At 34.4% G+C, this 23140-nt stretch overlaps 1 protein-coding gene across 1 annotated transcript; it reads left to right on the forward strand.

Moving 5' to 3' along the window:
* Positions 1–19901: 19901 nt before the first annotated feature.
* Positions 19902–22088, forward strand: LOC113694140 (2-alkenal reductase (NADP(+)-dependent)-like). The gene is made up of 5 exons (XM_027212994.2): positions 19902–20329; positions 20424–20601; positions 20743–20909; positions 21315–21397; positions 21564–22088. Exons 1-5 carry the CDS (start codon positions 20096–20098, stop codon positions 21940–21942), a joined length of 1041 nt encoding a protein of 346 aa, XP_027068795.1. The 5' UTR covers positions 19902–20095; the 3' UTR covers positions 21943–22088.
* The last annotated feature ends 1052 nt before the right edge of the window (positions 22089–23140 follow it).

Consider the following 23140-nt stretch of genomic DNA (forward strand, 5'->3'; position numbering starts at 1 on the left):
TTTTAAATTTAAATCATATACATGTGACATATATCCAAAATTGCTAGTGTAAAAAAAATTTAATGCACTATTAGTGCATAAAAAGTTAATCCAAAAATTAATCCCAACCTAATTTCGACCATTCGTTAGTTTGAAATCACTACATGACAAACATGTAGCCATTTTTTATGTATAAAAGGTCAGATCCTTTTTTCTAGTGACAAAAATGAATATGAATTGGTTAGATTTCACTTTTTTAGAAAAATATGGGCCAGCTAATTTTTTTAGATGTAAAAATGAATATGAATTGGTTCATTTGTTTAATTACAAAGAAACCCAATCTTTTTGCTCCTAAAAAAATGACCAAATATAAGTTACGTGATGGATTCAACGTAAAAAGTAGTTGAAAACCTAGGATGGGACCAAATTTTACCGATTTAATTTTCGAAAGGATGCAAATTACCATTTAAAAAGTAAAAGATGAAAAAAAAAATTCATTTGTCGAGATGTGAGAAATGCTTTAAATGATTTTCCCTTATTTAGACTTTGAAAATGCACCATATTTGGTACCTACAGTCTTGCCAAAAATTGAGGTGAAATGACCTAAATAATCTCTCACATATTTGAAAAAGTACGGTCTTTCACATACGAAATGGAACAACATGGTTAGTTACACATTCAAAGTGTATCATTTTGGTATTAAATCACATTTTTTGTAACATTTTCTAATTAAAAAGCACATGCTTCACACGTTAATGAATATAGGGGCAACGAGAATATTAGCAAGAAGACTTGCATGACTCTCACACAATATGTGAGCTAGACGTGCTTCTTTTAATTGAAAAGTGACTGGAAAATAGGATCTGGGATCAAAATGATTCATTTTGAATATGTGAGGGACCATTTTTCTCTATCTCATATGTGAAGGATTGAAAAAAAAAAAGACTTTTTAAAAATGTGAAGGAGCATTTATGTCATTTCAGAAAATCATTCGACAGTAGTGATGTAACTTGCAAACATGGAATACACTCGAATCGAACTCGTGAGCTACTCAGTCAACAGCTCGACTGGAGCTTGCTTTGACCGAATATAAGGTTGAGTTTGAACTACTCGTTTGAGATTACGAGTTGAGTTCAAGTTCCAAATTCTTGTACTCAAAGCTTGATCAGCCTAATCGAGTTTTTCATAATATATATTTTTCAATTTTTATATTTATTATTATGAAATGTCAATTATATCCTTTATTTAAAATTATATGTAAAATATTAATTTTTATTAGGTGAGCTCGATTAGATTCGAATAGGTTCAATTGAGTTTGATTAGACTCGATTAGATTTAATTAAACTCAAGTTCGAGTAAGGTAAATTGAAGTCAAAGTCAAGTTTGAGTTTGACTTTTAAAAGATTGTGACGAGTTCGAACACCAGCTCAAACTCAATTACTTTACCACGAGTCAATCTTGAATAGTCGACTCAACTTGAATGCACCCCTATTTGTATCAAGTCACCTGATTTGGCCATTTGTTTCAAATTTAATTTTTTTTATATTTTATATCAAAGATGATGACTTAAATTCGGGCCATATTAAACCGATTATGCTTGAAACATAAGGTGAACCCAAAAAGTTGAAAACAAATTTTAAGGTGAACTCATTAAGTTGAAAACCAATTTTCCTATATGAATCTTCAGAAAATTGTGCGAGCCATAAAAAAAAAGAGAAGGATTTCAAATACTTTAAAAATATCATCTCTCTTATTTTAATGTCATTGCATATTAAACGATATGTTTGGTCTGTGGCAACCAAAACAAAATCTTTTTTTTTAGTGTTTTTAAGATACAGCGTTGCTACACAAGTTATGTACGGGAATTGTTGTAAAATCATGGGAAAAAGTCCCAATGGCCCTCTTTCCCGAGTAAATTTTTAGCTCTCCAACAATTAATGGTAAAGGTTTGGCCATCGATCTAATAAAATAGGATAAAAAATAAAAAAATCTCCTGTGGTAAATCTATTATACAAATAAGCCCCCTATGGTTTCAAAATATACAACACGATACCTCATGTTTTGAACTAAATTGTAAACCTGATGGAAATCGGTAAAATTAACGGGACTGATATACTGAAAGCTAAAAACAAATTCTTTATACTTAATTTTTAGCAAATATTACTATTCTACCCCTTAGCCCCGAATAAAACTCCCAGTGACGTTTGAACCTCCCAATAAAACTCCGTGAAGCTGCCCTCAACAAGCGCAGTAGACTATACCAGGTGTTGCAGGGAAACCCCCAGCCCATCCTTCGAGACTGGTTGAACCTCAGATACCGGTGCCGAAGAACTTGTCCCACCCTTCTTCAAGGACGATATATGAACATTTTCCATTGAAGCAGTACCTACCATAACTGGAGTTGGTGTGATTGTTTGTTTGGCTACTTTTGTGGGACGAATAATGGGGAGAATTGGACAAATGTTTGGACTGTAAAATATCCCAGCAAAAGTTAGACATGTAAGAAGAGCGTCTTTTTTCGGTGTCATTATTGGTTAGACGAGTAGAAGGGGTGCCCAAGAAAAGAGTGCAATCAACAGAGGAAGACGGCAGAGATGATGCGAAGGAATACATTTCAGTAGTTTCATCAAAAGGTTTATTGTGGTGGTTAGGCATGGAGAAGAAATTGGCTTGATGAGTGTGGAACATGCCACATGAGCATGGCCCAACCATGTTTCCGTGAGAACCACCATTGCACCTATTGCTGTGCATCATCGTTTGTTTTCTTTCTTCTTTCTTTTCTTGCTGCTGCTTCAATCTTTGGATGGATGAATAATTTCCCCACTGGTCTTTGAATTTATAGGGCTAAGACAAAAGAATGAAAGAATTACTACTATGGGTTTTGTGAGAATGAGGTGAAAAAAGGGTTGGAAATTAGGAGGGTTAATAATAATACAGGTCAAGTTTGGAAAATGTTAATAAAGAGAGGGGTGGTACAAGTACGAGCAAATAGTAAGTTGAGAGCAATGGATAATAATTAAATGGTTGAATGGGGGAGTAAGTTGAAGCTTGGATGGAAGAGCTCGTATGTTATATGAATATGATATATAAGTGTACGAGAGAGAGAAAGAGTTGGAGCTGTGTGGTAGCTTTCTTTTAAGCTAATAAAATTGCGAAACAACAATCAACAGCTGCAGTAGCCGGGCATTTTGGTCATTTCATTAGTGCCCGTCAATTTTACTAATTTCTGTCAGGTATACAATTTAGTTCAAAGCATGAGATACCGTGTTGTATATTTTGAAACCATATGGGACTTATTTGTATAATAGGTATACTATAGGGGTTTTTTTTATTTTTTACCCAATAAAATAGCATATTCGTGGCTTTTTTGTCAAACCTATCAGTTGAGATTGACGGGAAGCATCATCTTGTGAGACACACGACCAAATATCAAGGACATTATAGTCTCTGAAAAAGGGTTTATCGAGTAAAGGGAGAGTAAAAACACTTTCACTGTTGTTAATCGCACAATTCCCACCCCTTTTGCTCCAGAACCTTGGTGCAAAAAAACAGACTATTCGATTCGGATGTTGGAACGAAAGTGCTAATTGTCAGCGTGGGGGGGTTATAAAGGCAGAAATGGAATGGCAAATATGGAGGAGAGATAACTACTTTGATCCGGACCTTGTTTACGGTAATTCAAAATCTTGTTTACTAATCCATTTGGGTTTAAGATTTGTTTATATGCATGTGTGATGGAACATATTTGTTTATATGTTTGGATAATGGTGATGTCGGGAGACTAGGTGGTTCAATTTGTGGTCCTACTTTATTTGTTGTAAATTGACAATGTCGGACAAAGAGGGTTGTTTTGAAAGTGATGTATTTTAATGGCTAAAAAGGGACAACTTTATTTCTTTAGGATCTTTTTTTGGGTGAATTTGACTAATTCAGTATTTCATTTGTCAACCTTTATCTGTTTTTTCATTATGTTGTTGACTGTTTTATCCCAATTGCTATTGTAGAGACTCATTCTGAATAGTTTACTATTTGGATGCATCATGGGGGTAGAATTATGTGGGAACAGTATATATGGTATGCTAATGGAGAGGTGGACTATGTAGATGTTTGTGATGCTGAAAGAATGTCAACCATTGAACTAAATTAAATGGTGGAGAAAATGGGACATCGTAGAGCTGCCATAATGCAGTACTACCTTAAACCAAATAGGGATCTAACAAATGGTTTAAGAGAATTGTGCACCGATGATGATGTTAACAAATTTTGTGCTTGGGCTTATAAGTACAAGGTAATGGAAGTCTATTGTAACCATCTAACAACTAAAGAAATTAATAGTTGCAAGTCTCCTATAGTGATTCAACCAACACAGCAGAAGAAGAGTAGTGTTTTGATAACAGAGTTGGATGAGGAGGGTAGTATAGTAGAGGAATGATTTTCTCATCTAGTTCCTAAGAGGAGGCTGTTCATTAGGGATTCAATTAGAGGACAAAGTGGTGGCAGAAGAACAGCCAAAAACCAGCAACATGATATAGATTCTAGTGATGCACGGGCTTTTAAAGACTAGAATTTCAATATAGATAGCTTAAGTAGAGAACAAAATGGTGATGCACAAGCATCTAATAATGAGCAGCAGCATGTAGTTTCCTTGATTGGAGGACAAAGTGGTGATGCACATGCATGTAATAACTAGCAGCATGTTGGAGAAATAGGTACACAACAAGAAGGAAGGAGCTATCAACACCCTATTGAAGATGAAGGACATGGAAGAGATGATGAAGATTCTGGATCAGAAAATGATTGTGACAGATTCAGTAGTGATGTAGAATATTATAGAGATGAGGCTCTTCTTGATGATTTGACATTTGTGCCAACCCAGTGTAGAAGCACATTAGAAGAGGTGCAAATTGAAAGATCTTAGCAGTAGGGAGGAGTTTCAACTCAGCAGCTTGCTAGTGAACAGGCTAAAATACAAGAGTTCCTACAACAGCAGCAAGCACAGCAGAAAAAAAAAAAAGGCAAAGAAGAAAAACACAACAGCACTAGCAAACCCAAGATTCTGGACCTGAAATAGATGAGTTGGCAGAAGATACAATCCCAGATCATCTAAGTAGTGATGCTAATTCATCAGAGAAGATCAAGAAGCTAAGAAGTATGTTGATAGGTATAAAGATTTTTCCTGAGAAAAATTTAGAATTGATACAAGGTTCGAGTTGGGTTTGAAATTTGAGTCAAGAGCCTAATTCAAAAATGCTGTCCAAGTATATGGTATTAAGATGGGAAAGCCAGTGTATACAAAAAAGAATGAACCAAAGAGGGTGAGAGCTAGGTATAAAGATCCATGTCCATGGTATGTGTTTGCCTCAGTTGAAAAGGCACTTGACACAGCAGATTTGGTGGTGAAAACGATGTATGACAAACATGAAAACTGCAATCATGTTTGGAAAAATAAAAATTTGAAGGCCAATTGGTTGTCAAATAGATATATGGAAAGAATTAGATCAAACACTCGTATGCCAACTCGAGAGATTAGGCAAAGGTGCATGAGGAGTACCAAACTCAAATTTCTAAATGGATGGCTTCTAGTGCGAGGAAAATGGCTCTCAAAAAGATATAGGGGTCGGCTGAAGCACAATACAAGAAAATTTGGCAGTATTGTGCTGAAATAAGGAAGACGCATGAATGGAGTACAATGGAGATAATGTTTACTCCATTTAGAGGACCAGGAGGTAATCCTAAATTCATGAGGTTGTACTGCTATTTAGGCCCACTGAAAAAAGGATTCAAGGGTAACTACAGGCCAATAATAGGCTTGGATAGTTGCTATCTAAAGGGGATTTATAGAGGACAGTTACTAACTGCCATTGCTGCAGACCCGAATAATGGATGGTGGCCCATTGCTTGGGCAGTTGTGGAGAGAGAAGCAACTGAGCAGTGGGCTTGTTTCTCAAACATCTAAGTGAGGACTTGAAAATCAAAAATCAATGCCACTATACCTTTATATCAGATCAGCCACTATACCTTTATATCAAATCAGCCACTATACCTTTATATCAGATCAGCAAAAGGTATGATATTAACAATATCTCAAACTTTCAAAGTCAAAAACTTTCAAATTTGGTAGAAGCTAATAGCCTATCATGATTAGCTAACAGCATATCATGATTCCATTATAGGGGTTAGACAGGGCACTTATTGAAGTTCTGCCTGGATGTGAGCACAGGTATTTTGTCAATATTTCAAACATATACATTTTTATCAAGCTTTTTTGCATTATAATTTCTCAACTATTTAATAACTACTTAAATGGCTTTGTGAGGACAGGTACTGTGTCCAACATATGTGTAGCAATTTCAAGAAAAAACATCATGATTTGGCTCTTAAAGATAGGTTGTGGAATATAGCATGTTGCACAACAATGGAAATGTACAACAAATCTATGGATGAACTTCAAACTTTTGATAAGGATGCATATGAATGGGTCAAGAAAGCTCCTCATCATCGGCATTGGTGCAAGGCATACTTTCCAGCTCACGTCAAGAGTGACACGATAGTGAACAACTTATGCGAGTCCTTCAATGCTCATATTAAAGATGCAAGAGACCAACCTATAATCACAATGTTGGAACTGATAAGGGAATATCTTATGGACAAAATCCAAAGAAGACGAGCTGCAATAGGGAAATACAAGAGCCCCACTGGACCTTTAATTAATGAAATTGTTGAGACTAGGTCAAACATTCAAGTCAGTGGATGCCAATTTGGAATGCGCTGCATGGCTATCAAGTCAAGGGTCCAAGAGGGGCCCAATTTGCAGTAGATATGCAAATTATTGTATTTACAGATTATGGGAGGTTACTGGAATTCCATGCTGTCATGTAATTGCTGCCATCTTGATGCGAGAAGAGGATCCTTACAAGTATCTGGGTCGTTCTTATAGCAGAGGCCTCTTCTTCAAGATTTATGAGAATGTTTTGCAGCCAATTAGTGGCGAGGATCATTGGGCCCCATCCACCATGCTTGTCTTGGATCCGCCAACATCAGTTACTCAACCTGGTAGGCCTAAAAAGGCGAGGAGGAAGGATGTGACTGAGGGGAGAGATCATGGTAGAAGGTTGAGAAGGAGGATTGTCATTCATTGTAGAAAATGTGGTGAGATTGGCCATAATGCAGCTACGTACAAGAAGCCTCCCAATGAAGAAAACCAACAAAGTTCTAACAAGTCATCCAAGACTCAACCTAGTAGTCAGCAAAGGCAGCAACCAGCAGAAAAAGGGAGGACAGCAGTAAGTGCATTAAATCTGTTCATTTTTCACTATTCTCCATTCGTCATGTACCTACACGTATCTGTTGATAGTCTCATAGGAATCACCAACCAAACCAGTCTTCTCAAAATTTGCAACAACAAACTTAACAAGCTAATAATGAAGTTGGGCAGCAATATCCATAATAGGGCCAACAACAACATCATTCACAGTGAAAACAATTTAGAAAAAACTCAACTACAAAGTCGCTTACCGATGCAGAAAAAGGAGCCATCAATGCTAACCATGCTTATTTGGATAAAGAACCCCCATTCATAGTTGACAACTGGAGGGGGAGATGGAGTGGAAGAGGTAGGGGCAAAGGAAGACAAGGTGAAAGAGGATGGGAAAAGGAACAACCACTAGAAAGGGAATTCAACCATGATAGACCAAACATTTTGACAAACTCTTTTTGTCTTATGCTGTGTAAACTGATGGTGACAATTCATTACCATATCAGAACATGTTTATGTGTCTAGTGGTTCTTTTTTTTTTTTTGTCCAATAGTTCCTTGTTGGTAACATGCTAATTCAGCTTTGCATTATAGCCAACTTTTGATGCTCATAAATGTGCTACGCAAGTGATTAATATGATACAACATGGCTTTATCTGCTCCCTCTTATTGCACCATTATTATGATTTTTTTCTAACCACAATACAAAACAATTCATTGAGTTGAATAAATAAACTACAACACTTTCATTTAATAAAAAGAGATAGCCAGATATTTCATTGGGACAACCACAAACACAGATTTGATTACAAGCTTTGCGGATACATCATACAACTATAAGTCAAAATTTATATTACAAGGAACAATTTGGATCATTTTCTTCCCATGGAAACTTCAACTTGGTGAGGGCCAGGTGTTTGCAAGCACCTTCTATTTGCCGAAAACTAACAAAGTTTCCATTTTTTGGCCCCAACTCATCAAAATTTAAAAAAAATCAATATCCATGTTAAAAAAGGCAATCTCACCAGCAACTTATTCTCCCATTTCTTGCAGCGAATTTCTTTCTCCAATTCTTTAATTTTTTCTTCAATTTTGTTACCTTTCTTTCATTTCTTCTTGCTATTTCTTCATATTCATCTCTGTCCTTTTCAATTGCATTAATCGTTCGAAGAAGGTTAGGTATTATCTCCGTTGACCATCGTCACATCTCCTCATCGATCCATGCCCAATATCAGCAGCAACCTTCCGCGCACACAGCAAACCTTCGCCCAGGATTCTTTGAGGTCCACGAAATAATCATCCTAGTCTCTTTGTCATATCTACACACCGGTAGAGGGGAACTGTTCATTCTTCGCATTTTCAGCTCCAGCTTTGACTGGAATGGAGCTTTTTCTTGCTCTAACATAAGGTAAGGGAAAAAGCTGCCTTTTTGCTCTCTCTTTACTCGATAAACCCTCCTTCAGAGACTATAATACCCTTGATATTTGGCCGTGCGTCTCACGAGATGATGCTTCCCGTCAATTTTAATTGCTGAATTTGACAGAAGGGCCACGAATATGCTATTTTATTAAATCGAGGGCCAAAACTTTAGCGTTAATTGTTGGAGGGCCAAAATTTTACTCGGGAAAGAGTTGGAGGACCATTGGAACTTTTTTCCCTAAAATTATTTGCATCTCAGTTGCCTAATCAGAGATTTAAATGGTCATTTTAAAAAAAAAAAAAGGAAAAGGTGTCTGTTGCCTCAACAAAGCTGTGCGGCAACAAACTAAGCCTTTTTCTTTTTAATCAGTGATTTGAATGACTAGGATAGCATGTAGGATACCTGACAACTGAGTGGGTTGATATTGGGTTTTCATTTAAATGAATTATACTTAACCCGCCCAATTTTAGATTGAATTGATTTTGAATTGGATCATATTGGATTATTTCAAACCCATTAGCCAAACATGATCCAACAGATTAATTAATACATTTTGATACCTAAACTTTCTCACATACATTTTAACACACAAAAAGATTTTTTTTCACACACATAAATACATTTTCACACACATAAATGTATTCTCACACACTAACACATTTTCACACAAACTAACACACACTCACTTCTTAAACTCCTTAGAAACACATCACAAATAGAATAATATTTTATATTGCTTACATTGTGAATTTTAGATAATAAATTGTACATATAAATAGATCAGCTAACATAATTTGTTTGCTTTATACTTTTTAATAGTACTAATTGATTGAAACTTATTTTTGTCACAACTTATTAATACTTTTAGTATTCATATCTGCTTTTATTGTAAGTTGTAATATTCTATGTATTTAAATTATTGAATGCTAGATTATATTATGTTTGAAAATATAAGTAAGAGACATATAATTTGTTGTATTCTAATATTGATGAGGAATTATTAACAATGAAACAAAACTAGTTAGAGAAAAGTAAAAGAATGCAATTAGAACAAATTTAAAACTCTATTTTACGTATACGAAATATTAACAAATAGAAACAAGTAGCAACTTGAGACAACCACCAAAAGAAAAGGGACGAAAACAACATACTCTTAAAAGGTATAATAAATTATTATAGAAGTTGAGCAAATTTAACTATTGTTGTAAAAGTAAAATAAGCATGAGTTTTTATTTCAATTTTTTTTCTTTTAAATAAAAATTAAAAAATTTAATTGAAAACATATATATGAGAATTTTGAATATAAATTGGTCAATGATTTATTAACACATGTCCAAATGCAAGTGGTTGGGCATATGTATATTGAATCTTGTATTTATTATTTTGAATTACTTTTAAACAAGTTGGTTATTAGGTGTCCAAATAAAAAACCCTACCCGCCTAATGAATAAGTTAAATTTTTCTTACTTAACCCAACAAAACTCATAACTCAATCAACCCAACCCATCATTTAAAATTAATGGGCGGGTTGGGCTGGTTGTTAGATTTTAGACTTTTTGGCCGGCTCTAGCACGTAGTAAAAGAATTTGACTGTCGACGTGGTATTTCAGTCCGAGTAAGGATGCTCTACTTTATTTTGCTAGTATTATAGCATACTGTTTTGAGTCATTAGATATCACTCCAGCAGTCTAAAATAGAACTTTGTGGCATTTCAGTCCAACTTGTACCTGGCATTCCTTTTTTCAGAGGAGCAAAAATTAAACCAGCTAGTTTTCTCACATAAACATTTTGGAAAAGATATTCAATTATGAATCCATAATCAGCAATAATGATTATAACATCTCTATTTAATTATTGTATTTCCTTCTTTTGCTCGGCAAAGCATTATTATCTAATGATTGACCATAACTGTCGCCTTAAAGATGATAATTACTCATATCTTGCTCATTAACAAATTATTTTTTTTCAGGCCCCTTTCACAATCCTTTTTTATTTGATTTCTCGAAAAATAATTTAAAATGTATTATTTTACTTGATGAAAATTTTTTTGTTTGCCTGCTTAGCTGAGAATAATTTTCCATCTTCTTTTTCCTTTGTTGAGAATCATCATTCATTAGGGGCTAGTCCACTAGTCCGGTCCACGGTGTGAATGATCTGCGTCCCCAACCAGGACTAATTAGTGGGCAAATTTTAATTATTCAGCAATACCAGTTCGGCTTGGTCCATTTATGATTGATATGTACCTCTTAGGTTGGTTTGGCACCCTTGTGTGATCCAGGACAAATTACACAGCAGAATGTATTATTTTTTTCACATGTCCTTTCTTTTCTTTTTCTTTTTTTTTTTTCAAATGTTGGTTTGGCTATGTAACATTGCAAGTTTGTTTGAAGGCTGAAATTATTAAACACATACATGATCCACTTTCACCACACCATCTTTCGAGAAAAGTAGGATTAAACATTTTCCAAATTTTGATTGGTTGAGTGGCACATAAAAGTTGGTTAGAGACATTAGGCCCATGGTTGTTAAAATTGCGATCCGGATCGTAGGATCGTACGATCCTACGATCCGGAAAGGCAAAATCGATCCGGATCGCACTCAAAATCGCAAATTTCTTGAATCTATATAGGATCGAGGTAGGATCGCATAGAATCGTACGATCCTACGATCCTACTTCGATCCTACAAATTTTGCTAATTTGTGGAATACAAGGTTCATTTTGCAAGTAAAAGTCAACATTTGGGGTAGGCTTGTAAGTTCACACTCAATTGCAGGCCTTAGTTGCAATGTTTTAACAAAATTTGCCACAAAATCAAAAGATTCCGTCAAAAAGCTTCGGGCCTACTTCATCTTCTCCTCAAGCAGAGCTTTGACGTTTCTCTTCTCCTCTCCGCTGCCCAAATCAAATCCCTAATTGTAACCATCAAACCACCTCAAGCTTCGGCTACAGCTCTTGCCAAGAACCCACAAGACAAATCGCTGCGGCTTCTACCAGGAACCCACAAGCTACAGCCGACAGCTATTGCAGAAAAAGTTCATCTTCTGCATTGGGTGAAAAGCTTAGCAGCAAAATCATCATCTTCCTCTCTCATACTCATACTACTTTGAAAGTGTTTAAACATGAGTGCAATGGTGACTAATTAATGGCGTGTGAAATTAGGATGGAAATGTACAAATTTTACTTTTTCTCAAGCTTTTTTCGTTTACATTGTAGGAAATCATATGATACCAGGAATTCTATTCTGTTGGATGGTGCTCTTTTTTTTTTTCTCAATAATTGAAATTTGTATTTGGCAACTTTAATTAGTGAAACCACAGGAAGTATTAAATACTTGAATTAAATGATGAAATGAAATCTAATGCCAGAACTTTTTCTGCCCGTTTAATATTTGAGCTTTATATATATATATATATATATATGTGTGTGTGTGTGTGTGTATATATTATTAAGTCTTTGTAATGAATGTTCAATATTTGATCGTTAACACATTCAATTCACACCTATTATGTATATGCACTTCTAACACGCATAACCTTTTTTTATATTCATATATATACCTTTTTTGATTAATATTACTTTTCTAAAAATTTCATTCTTCAACTACGTACCTATTTTTCATTAATTCGAAATTGTAAACATATTATTGATCTTTTGTGATTGGCAATTGGCAATCAAAACATTCTTGAAATGCTGTCGGCTGTAACTTCTTCATCTTTTTATTACTTGTCAGATAGTAAGTAAAAAATGCTATATATTGATGAGTAACTTATTTATTTAATATTTTTTAGGATGTACAAAATGGTATATGAATTTCAATTTCATTAATTTAGTAAATTTAGGAGCTTTTGGTGGGATCTTACGATCCTACGATCCGATCCTACGATCCGATTCTATGAAACTAAAATCGATCCTAGGTGGAATCCCGATTTTACAAACCTTGATTAGGCCCTAAACAGGCCATGTTTGGATTGCTATTTTCTAAAAAAAAAATATATTTACATTATCAAAAAAAAAAGAAATTTTTTTACACTTTTCATAGCCATATTTTCTAATCATTTTTTTAATCTCACATACACCAAATCATTACAGTGTATTTTTCTATAAAAACTTCAAAAAGTATATATAAAAACTTCAAAAAAATAGTAATTCAAATAGAAACACTGTATCTTTAATAAATTAAAAAATATATATTCTTCTTGGTTGCTGCCGCACACCAGCGAACAAGGGAGAAAAATCCCTCATTCGAGGAATGATTTTTAAAAAAAATATTAGTTAAAGAAATTTCCCGATGTTTGGTTCTTTGAGTTTTTGCCCTCAAGCATTTTTTCTTCCTCATCCAAAGTTTCATTAGGCAAACTCATAAGCTAATTTCGTGGTAGTCTAGTACCATCAAGTACAAGTTACAATACTTTTAGCACTTGAGGTAACACTAGTTTGTCATCACATTTATTGCGTGGAAGAAGAAGTTTTAAAGATATTATGGTCATGATTAGGCATGTCAATGGATCGGGTCTTACCCAAATCCAACTCGTATCCAATACATATGGGTAGGGTTTGAATTTAATTTTTTAAATCCAAACCCTACCCAGACCCAGACCCTATGAGAGAGTCATGGGTCTGGATAGGATATGATTTTCTAGGATCTATATCCAAACTCAGACCCATATCAGACCTTATCCAGATCCATGTTATTTAATTAAATAATATATATTAGTAAATTTATAAAATAATCTAATATTCTATGGCCACTAGATGTAAGACTTCATGACCGTTAGATTAAATGATTCACTCTTAACCTAATAAAATACTAATTAGTTTCACCTATGCCTCTATTGTCTTTCTCTACCTCTCTATTTCGTTTCTTTAGAAATCTTGCAAATTATTTCTTTTGCCCTACCATCTATCAGTTTGTCTTTATTGTTTTACTCTACTAAGTTCAAAGATTGGTAAGTTCAAAAAATATTTCATATGAATATATGATGTAATTTGGTAGTAACGAATCTACTATAATGTTCTCAATTCATCTACGTACACAATAAATAGTTTGTGCATGATATGTTAAAGTAATAATAAATTCATGATATTATAAAGCATTGGTACGTTGATTGCTTTATGAAATAATAGTCATCTACTGATTACTTTATTCATAGTACTTGCAAATTAAGGTATATTACTTTTATAGGCATTGAATCATGTTAATAACCAATCTATTTCTGTTTTCTAGAAAATGGCAATGGATTCCACTCTTGAGATTGGAGATAAAGATAGAGTGGTCATCTTGGAAGATGAAGAAAAACACACGCCTGTTGAAGGGAAGAAAAATTAATTTCAAAGGTATGGGATGATTTCGATAGAAGAAGTAATGATGTTGCAACATGCAGGCATTGTAAGAAAAAATTTGTAGCAAAAGCTACTTCTGGTACTAGCCACTTGAAAAAGCATATTGAAAACTGTTTTGCTATGAAGAGAAAAAACCAATCGTTATTTTTTGCAGCAAAGAATGTTACTGATGGGACTGTAAAACTTGAGCCTTACAGATTTGATCAAGAAACAAGTAGAAGAGACATGGCCACGATGATAATTAAGCATAATTATCCATTTAATATGTGTGACCATGAATTTTTTGAGATATTTTGCAATGGTTTGAACCCAAATTTCAAGGTTGTCAGTCGAAATACTTTAAGGGCAGATGTGATTAATTTGCATAAAGAAGAAAAGAAAGGGTTGTACAACCACTTGGATGACATCTCTTCTAAAGTTACTTGTACTACTGATATTTGGACAGCAGACCACTCAAATATTGGGTATTGTTGCTTGACTGCACATTATATAACTGAGGATTGGGAATTGAAGAAGAAAATTCTTGCATATAAATCCATTGCATATCCCCATGATGGTGAAACATTGCTTAAATTCATCTCTGATTTGATAATGGAGTGGAATTTGGACAAGAAGATTTTTTCAGTAGTAGTTGACAATGCAACTTCAAATGACTCTATGGTCAAATACTTGAAATCTTGGCTTGTTGACAAGTCTCAAATACCTTTGGGAGGGGAACTACTGCATGTTCGATGTAGTGCACATATATTAAATTTGACTGTCCAAGATGGATTGGTTGAAATTGGAGGACTACTTGGCAAGATTCGAGGAACAGTAAAATACTTGAAAAAGTGTACTTATGCAAATCAAAAATTTGAAAATGCAATTAACCAATGCAAGTTGAAAGTTAAAAGGAAAGTGGATTTGGATGTTCAAAATAGGTGGAATTCTACCTTCACAATGCTTGATACTGCATTAACACTAAGGGAAGCTTTTGATCGTTTAGACCAAATGGACAAGAACTATAAGTATAATCCATCTCAAAAGGAGTGGGAAGTTGCTGCTGTTGTTCATGGTTGTCTAAAACACTTTTATAATGCAACTCGTCATTTTAGTGGTACCAAATTTCCAACAGCAAATGTGTTTTTTCCTGATATTTGTAGCATTCAACTTCAACTGATGAAATGGGAACAAAGTGAACATGACTTTCTTAGACATATGGCTGGTCCAATGAAAGAGAAGTTTGAAAAATATTAGGAAGAGTGTAGTTTGGTGCTGGCAATAGCTGTAGTGCTTGATCCAAGGTTTAAGATGGATTTGGAGGAGTATTATTATAGACAAATTCAAGGACATAATGCCGAAAAATATATTCAATGGGTTCGTAGTACTTTTGTTAATTTGTATATGGATTATGGAGGTGAACTTTTACCATCATTAGATCTTTGGAACAGTGAAAGTGTTGAGAAAAGTAGTTCAAGTAACGATGCATTGAGTGACTTTGATAAATGGTACTTCGAGTTTCGCTCGTCTAGCCTTCATGCAAATCAAAATCAGAATTGGATCAATACTTGGAAGAGCAAAAGTTTCCAAGAAAGGACAATTTTGATATTTTAGAATGGTGGAAAGCTAATCGTCCAAAATTTCCTATTTTGGCAAAAATGGCACGTGATATATTGGCAATTCCGGCCACTACAGTTGCATCAGAATCTGCATTTAGTGTTGGTGGTAGAGTGATTGATGAGACTCGTGCCAAATTACTTCTAGATGTGGTTGAAGCATTAATGACTACTGATGGTTGGATTGAATCAAGGAAAAAAAATGAGTAAGTATTTATAGATATTCTTATTCTATTATTTATTTGCAATCGATTTTTTGTCAAATGACTTTTATCTCATTCACTATTTTAGGCCTCGATTGCGAGACATCTACCAATATCGAGATTTAAATAAGAAAAAGAGGTATAAAATTACATTTTTTTTAATAAGGTTGAATATTTATATATGTTATGATTGTTTTCTTTTTTAAAAACTAATCCTAGTTGACATTGTAATTGGTGCAGACTTTTCAAGAAAAGGAGAAAAGGTAAAAGCAAACAAATGAAAAATTGGATATGGATATAGTTAAATCTTTGAAAATATACACAAGTAGTCAATAATAGTTCTTTCTTTAAGTTCATAATATTGCATTCAACTTGTTGAATGTTATTTTATTATTTGAAAATAAAAATTGGATGGTATTTATATTATTTATGAACTCTCTACATTTTTAATATATTTTTACTTTATTATATTCAGAAAATACCAATGGATACCCATTGAATACCGAGATCCATGAACGTTTGGGTATGGATTTACTTTTTTAGACCCAAAAAGGTTTGGATCTGCATCTGGGTCTAACTAAATTAAATGGGTCTGGATTTGGATCAAAGGGATCCAAACCAGACCCTACCCATTGACATGTCTAGTCATGATAAATATGTTTTTGAATGTGATAAAAGATATTCAAGGGTTTGTTTGTATGGTGTATTTTTTAGTATTTGTCTAAATTTTACCGTGATTTATTGTAGTTGTTTTAGAAAACATACTGGAGTTTATTCAAAACACTCAAAACATTCTCTATTTTTCAAAAAATAACTTAAACCTCTCCCCCACCACCCAAGAATCTTTGACACCGTTATCTAATCTAATATACTTTATTTTTTTCCTAAATTTGCGAGTGTTTTAGAGTGCTACTATAGATTTTTGTTTTTAAACTAATTTTGTTTTTCTAAAATAGACTAAAAGTAGGCCATCCAAACAGTGACTAGGTTGCAATAAAAAGGAAAACTTTTGAGACAGAAATTTACAGGAATTTGGTCGGGACAAAAAATGGTGGTAGTTTTCCCTTTGTCGTTACAGTACTAATCAGTCAGGATCTAATCTAGTGTAAGATTAATGACTATGATTCAGGTACTAAGACAAAGGAAACCAATGTATCACAGCAAGCATCTTACTGGCTACTGCCAATAGATAATTAATAGTTAAATGATGCTTTTCTTTCAACGGTTGGCAAGGTAACAAAAGATTGTTGGCACATTGAGGCCTGCCTTGGGGAGAAGTAGTTTAAGAGTGATGGAGAATTCATAATGTTAATAATATCCAGATGCTCTAAACATGGAATCTATATCCCCCACCAAGCTTTGTCTTCTGGCTCGAGCCCTTTGGCATTCAAAACTCAGACAACACACTCCGAGGTGCGTTTGTAATGCAATAATGAATCCACAAGTCTTGATATGATTAGAATAACTAAACAAGTATTCTTCAACTGAGGAGTCACTTTGAAAACTCTAGAGGACACTCTCCAGACATTGCATTTGTACTCCAATGATGAGTTTTATTTTATGGGAACAAGTATTTTTCAGTCTGCCGTTCAGAAATTTGTTGGAATCTTTGTCCAATTCCAAATTGGTATTTGACTGGTTGGTCTCGCATCTACACACGCATATAAGGAATATGACCTGTTTATCCTCACATTTCCTAAAAAAATTCTTTTCGTCCCTTACTTTTAAAATGAAACAAATTCGTTACTCATATTTAATAATCAGCATTTTTACATACCAGAAATTAACTCCCGATTGTGAATCAAACCATCTAACAACCCTATTACAAATTTTGAGAGTAGAATTGATAGATTACTTCCAAAACATATTTCCCACAAATAAATTAAGTGACTAAAAAGCTTAATTAAAACCATGTGCACCTTCAATAACAAAATAGTACGAAAGCTCTCAAGTGAGAGCAACAAAACAGAGGAATATCGTTGGCATTTTCTCAGCAGTAGTTCCTATTAATCTAGAACGTATTAAAGTGTTAAACTTTAGTTAAGCTTTTTTAGTCACTTTAATTTATTTGTTGGATATATATTTATGGAAGTGATCTACCAAATTTATCTCCAAAATTTATAATTGAGTTGTTAGATGGTTTGATTCACAACTGAAAGTTGATTTCTGGAACGTAAAAGTTTCGATTTTGAATGCGAGAGATGAAAAGATTTTTCGTTTTTTTTTTCTGAAATGTGAGGAATGAAACATGTTATTTATATATATTTATATATATATATATATATGTATGTATATATGTATCTATGTATGTACGTAGGCTGTGTTTTATGGCTAATGATAGAAGAAGCATCTAAGGACGTGCTTGAATTGTTATGCTTTTGTTGTCACCTTCTGTATGCCCTTTAATGTTCTGTTGCATGTGGTGGTGCTTTCTCTCCTGTCTTATTTTGGTGCTTCTTACCTTAAACGGCGGGTATTTTGATTGTAGGCAAAGGTAAGAAAATTACATCTAACCAACAAATGTATGGCAAAGATAAATAGTTGACAGCTGCCAAAACCACTCGGTATCAACAAAGATAGATACCAGTTGTAGGTACTTGCAATAATTTCTGCCTGGTTAAAAAAAAATCAAAATTGCCACACATGATGTGGCATAGCTTTTTAAAATGACGAGATGACAATTATTGTCTGCCTGCAAACAAATAAATCATCCCACAAAAACTATCCAAGATGATTAAAAATTCACTTGAAACCAAAATCAAACATGTCCCATCATCGGTCAAGCACATGACTAAATGGAGGACCACAATACACAATCTAGCATTCAAAGCATAGTTATTAAATTCGACCGGGGAGAAATCGGGTGAAAGCGGAGGATCAACGGGCTACTGATTCAATCAGTGGATGAGTGGTTCAATCGTGGGTCATTAAATATATTTAAATATTATGTCTCATAATTTTTTATATGGTTGAAACTATAATAAACTATGTTATAGTAAACACTCAGTTAGTCCAATTTATTATAGAATCATTAATTCTTATCAGAATTAACAAAACCTAAATTTAATTATTAATCCACCAAATTTCAAGTATAAAATTTTATCTAAGTGTAATTATCTAATTTATTTACGAATTTTAAGTACAAAAGGTTATTAAGAATAATATTTGTCTTTAAAATGAATTGTATAATACGTTATTTTTTAAATCCCTTTAATAATTTATAGAATTTAAGGAATAATAAAATTTTATTAAAAAATTCCAAACAAATTTTGTTTTGAAGAAATAAAATAAGAATAAAAGTCTAATATATAATATAGATGGAGTAAATAAGCATCAAATGGGTTGTTGGGCCGTTGGACTAGTAGTGAGTGCACTTCCTCTTTATACTTGAGGTCCAAGGTTTGAATTAGCATTGGATCATCTGCTAAAAATTTTGGTTGACCGATTGAACCATCGGACTGGATCGGATTTAATAACAATGATTCAAAACTCCAATAGAGATGTTGCAAAGTTATAATATAATCATTTTTCCCAAACGAAAATCTTCTTCTTGCCCTTGTCAATTTGTATTTGTATTGAATGTCTGACAATTCGTCGGGGCAAGAGCACAAATATTTTCATAGGGCAAATGCGATAATGAATTTTTTTTAATATATGTAAGAGATTTTGAACTCGAAACGTATTACGTACACTTCTTCCTTCCCTACAACCTAATTCACCCTTCCTTGGATGAGATAATGGATTGATTCATCTATATATTGCCAGTGTATATATTTCTGATAGGATCTAAAGTACCCTTATCTTGTTTTATACAAATCAAAAATAAAATTGTCAAGTACAACAGTGCTAAACTGTTCATGCAGCCATTTTCTTAGAAATCAAAACCATTAAAATTTACTCTAACTTGATATTTAAAAATTTTTTAAATGCAAATTAATGAGTGTATAACTAAATCTATAAGACTTATTTGAAAAAAAATCAAAATACTGCTAATGAATATTGGGGAATATTTTAGGAACATTGATGATAATCCAAAACATTCTAGGGGAAATGAAATACGAAAAAACTAGCGGTGGCTATCTCTAATTCTTTATTTTGTTGCCCCTTCCGGTTCCCGTCATATTCTGACTCCTTCCCAACTTTCCTTCTCAGACGCAGTTTCTCTTGTTCCATTTTCCTTCTTCTGTTTCTTTCTTTATTATTATTATTATTTAAGCGGCTCAACCATATTCCATAGCAAGGTCCTTTCACTGCTTTTGCTTCTTCTCTAGCACTGAAGTTAGTATTAGGCCAAAGATTTCCAATGGAAGTAACAAACAGGTACGTAGTGATGAGAAATCATATTGATGGAACGCCACAAGAATCTGATTTTGAGCTCAAGACTGAGGCTCTTTCTTTATCTATTGAGCCTGGTAAAAAGGAGCTCATTGTGAAAAATCTTTACTTATCCATTGATCCATACCAATTGAACCGCATGAAGCAAAAAAGTTCCTCGCAGGAAACCACAAGCTTTGCACGTGCTGTTAAGCCTTCTGAGGTAAGTTTGCAATCAAAGCGGCATTTCTAATTTTCAATCATGGAGGGATGGATGGAAAGAAGTACTTACAAAGATTGAATTTTGTTTACGATAGGCCATTGATGCTTATGGTGTTGCGAGAGTTGTTGCTTCTGGGATTCCTGCGTTTAAAGAGGATGACTTGGTTGCAGGACTCCTGACTTGGGGAGAATACAGCATTGTAAAAGAAGGTGGCTTGCTAAATAAGGTTGATAACATAGGATTTCCCATTTCTCACCATGTAGGTGTTCTGGGTAGGTTTTCCTCATCCTTTACTCTTTCTCAGTCTGTTCAACGTACTTCTGTTTCTGGCCTGATCGACATTTTAGTTTCTGGCTAATCTATGAGTTCTTGAAATTATTGAAATTTCAGTTCATCTGATGTTTGTTATGCAGCATTCAGTGGGCTTACAGCTTATGCTGGATTTTTTGAGATTTGTAAGCCAAAGAAAGGGGAGAAAGTGTTTGTCTCTGCTGCCTCAGGATCTGTTGGAAGTTTAGTAGGACAATATGCAAAGCTGTTTGGATGCTATGTTGTAGGATGTGCTAGTAGCCAAAAAAAGGTGGCTGTTCCTTTTTTTTTTTTCATGGCTCCCTTTCGCACTTCCAGCACTTGAATTGCATTCTAAGAATCAGAAGCTGACATAGATTTTCTTATCTGAATTTTCTCTTTTTCTTCTAGAATTGTTTTTTGTTTTCCTAAAGGAGATTGTATGGTTTGATTGTTTCTAAAGAGTTGGTTTTGATCATATAGGATTTTATTAATCTGTCCATGGTAAACATTAGATTGACGAGTAAGCTTGTTTGTGAAGCTCCTACGGAGATAGTTGGTGACGTTGACTTGTAACTTATTGCCCCTTTTCATTCCAGATGTTGACTATTGTGAATGTGGTACTCCTTTTTTTTTTTTCTTGTGCCATAGATAATTATGTTTTCCTAATAATCCATGCTATCTTGAATAATAATAGGTGGACTTGCTAAAGCAGAAGCTTGGTTTTGATGAAGCATTCAACTACAAAGAAGAAACTGATCTGAAATCAACTCTCAAAAGGTATGCTCCTCCCCATTTTTCCATGTCACAAGTTTAAGTGAATACCTCAGTTGTGTTCTTATGAAATTTTAGTGAAAGCTCAACCTGATAACACAAATTGAGGTTCACATTTGTCAACTAGAAAACTGGATTAAAGCATTTGCTAATTTTTTGAGCTTTGAAATAGATATTTCCCAGATGGGATCGACATATACTTTGATAATGTGGGAGCAGAAATGCTGGAAGCTGCGGTTGAGAACATGAATACATTCGGTAGAGTTGCTGTCTGTGGCGTTATATCTGAATATACGGACAAAGGAAGACGTGCTGCTCCAAACATGGTGGATGTTATTTACAAGAGGATAACAATGCAAGGATTTTTAGCTGGTGATCATATGAAAGTCTACAAGGATTTCATTTCAGACACAGTTGAGCACATTCAGGCAGGAAAGTTGCAGGTGCTTGAAGACATTTCACATGGTTTGGAAAGCATACCATCTGCTTTTGTAGGTCTTTTTCGAGGCGATAATATAGGGAAAAAGATGGTTCAATTAGCAGATGATTGAATTATTGATCATTTCACTGGAGTTTCAACAAACAAATCTAGATTGTAGCGGAGAAGATGAGGCTTAATCTCATGGCTCCCCAGCTTGCAAATTCTCTTGTAATCGATAATGGTACCTCATGAATCAAGGAGTCTTTTCAACAAAAAGATGCAACACAAGCATTGCCTTCAGGTTAAAGTCTCTGGTGGTATAGTTTCAGACAACAAGAGAAGTAGATTTTTTGAGTTATGGCTCAATCTAGCTCATGTTAGATGATTATTTGGAGTAAAAAGTACAAAACTGGAATTAGAAGTTTCCCACAGCCAAACATTGACATTGTTTAAATCCCCATGAGGCATTAAGAAAATCCATTTTACAAGTCCAACCAAAAGTCTATTTTTGACAAAAAGCAGTGGAGGAAAGCTAAACAGGCCATGCTGAGCTTTTCTGTGATATCAGCCTTCCTTTATAAATTCAAACGGCAGGCAGACATGACCTGGAAAGACACTTCCAACGGGATTTCATGCAACTCTGTAGCGCTTAGCAACCATCCCACCTCCACCCCGAAGACAGAAAAGAAAACGAATTGGATCCTTCCAACTGGGAAGAAGATAAGACACTGAGATAGGGCGGGAAAAAAAACTAAGTTAAAATTGAGGTGCTTCAGTTTAACATTTTCCTTCACATCTCCAAACATCATTCTCGAAGAAAGCAGGTAAAAAAAAAAAAATAACCCTTCAAGTTCAAAGCACCATCTTCTTAACAAGACTTTCCGTTTGAAGCACCAAGGTCTAGAAGATTACTAAGTATCAATGCAAAAAAGAGCTCCCTCTAAAGCTTCTGCTCTCAATCTGCCAGAAGAGATGCTTTCAAGGGACAAAACATTTCTTTGATAGGAGTTTTATCGAAGAGATGGAATTTGCTTGTGAAGATCCAACGTCAACATAGGAGCAACACTCTGTACAACCTTTCCTAAGAGGATATTTGGCATCATCAATTCTTCTGAATTTAGATCACACCTTTTCCAGAGGAGATGGCTCTCAATGCTAAGCTGTCAAAGCTAAGGAGATGTCTCTCAAAGCTAACCTGGTTCAAAGCAACAATAAAAAGTGAGCCAATAAATCCCAGAATTATAAACCCAATAATCCCAACTTTAAGAAGAAGAAAGGCATTTGCTATATTTGTGGAAAACCAGGACACTATGCTGCTCAATGCAGGC

This window comes from Coffea arabica, chromosome 6c, assembly GCF_036785885.1.
Source record: "Coffea arabica cultivar ET-39 chromosome 6c, Coffea Arabica ET-39 HiFi, whole genome shotgun sequence".
Classification (NCBI taxonomy): Eukaryota; Viridiplantae; Streptophyta; class Magnoliopsida; order Gentianales; family Rubiaceae; genus Coffea; species Coffea arabica.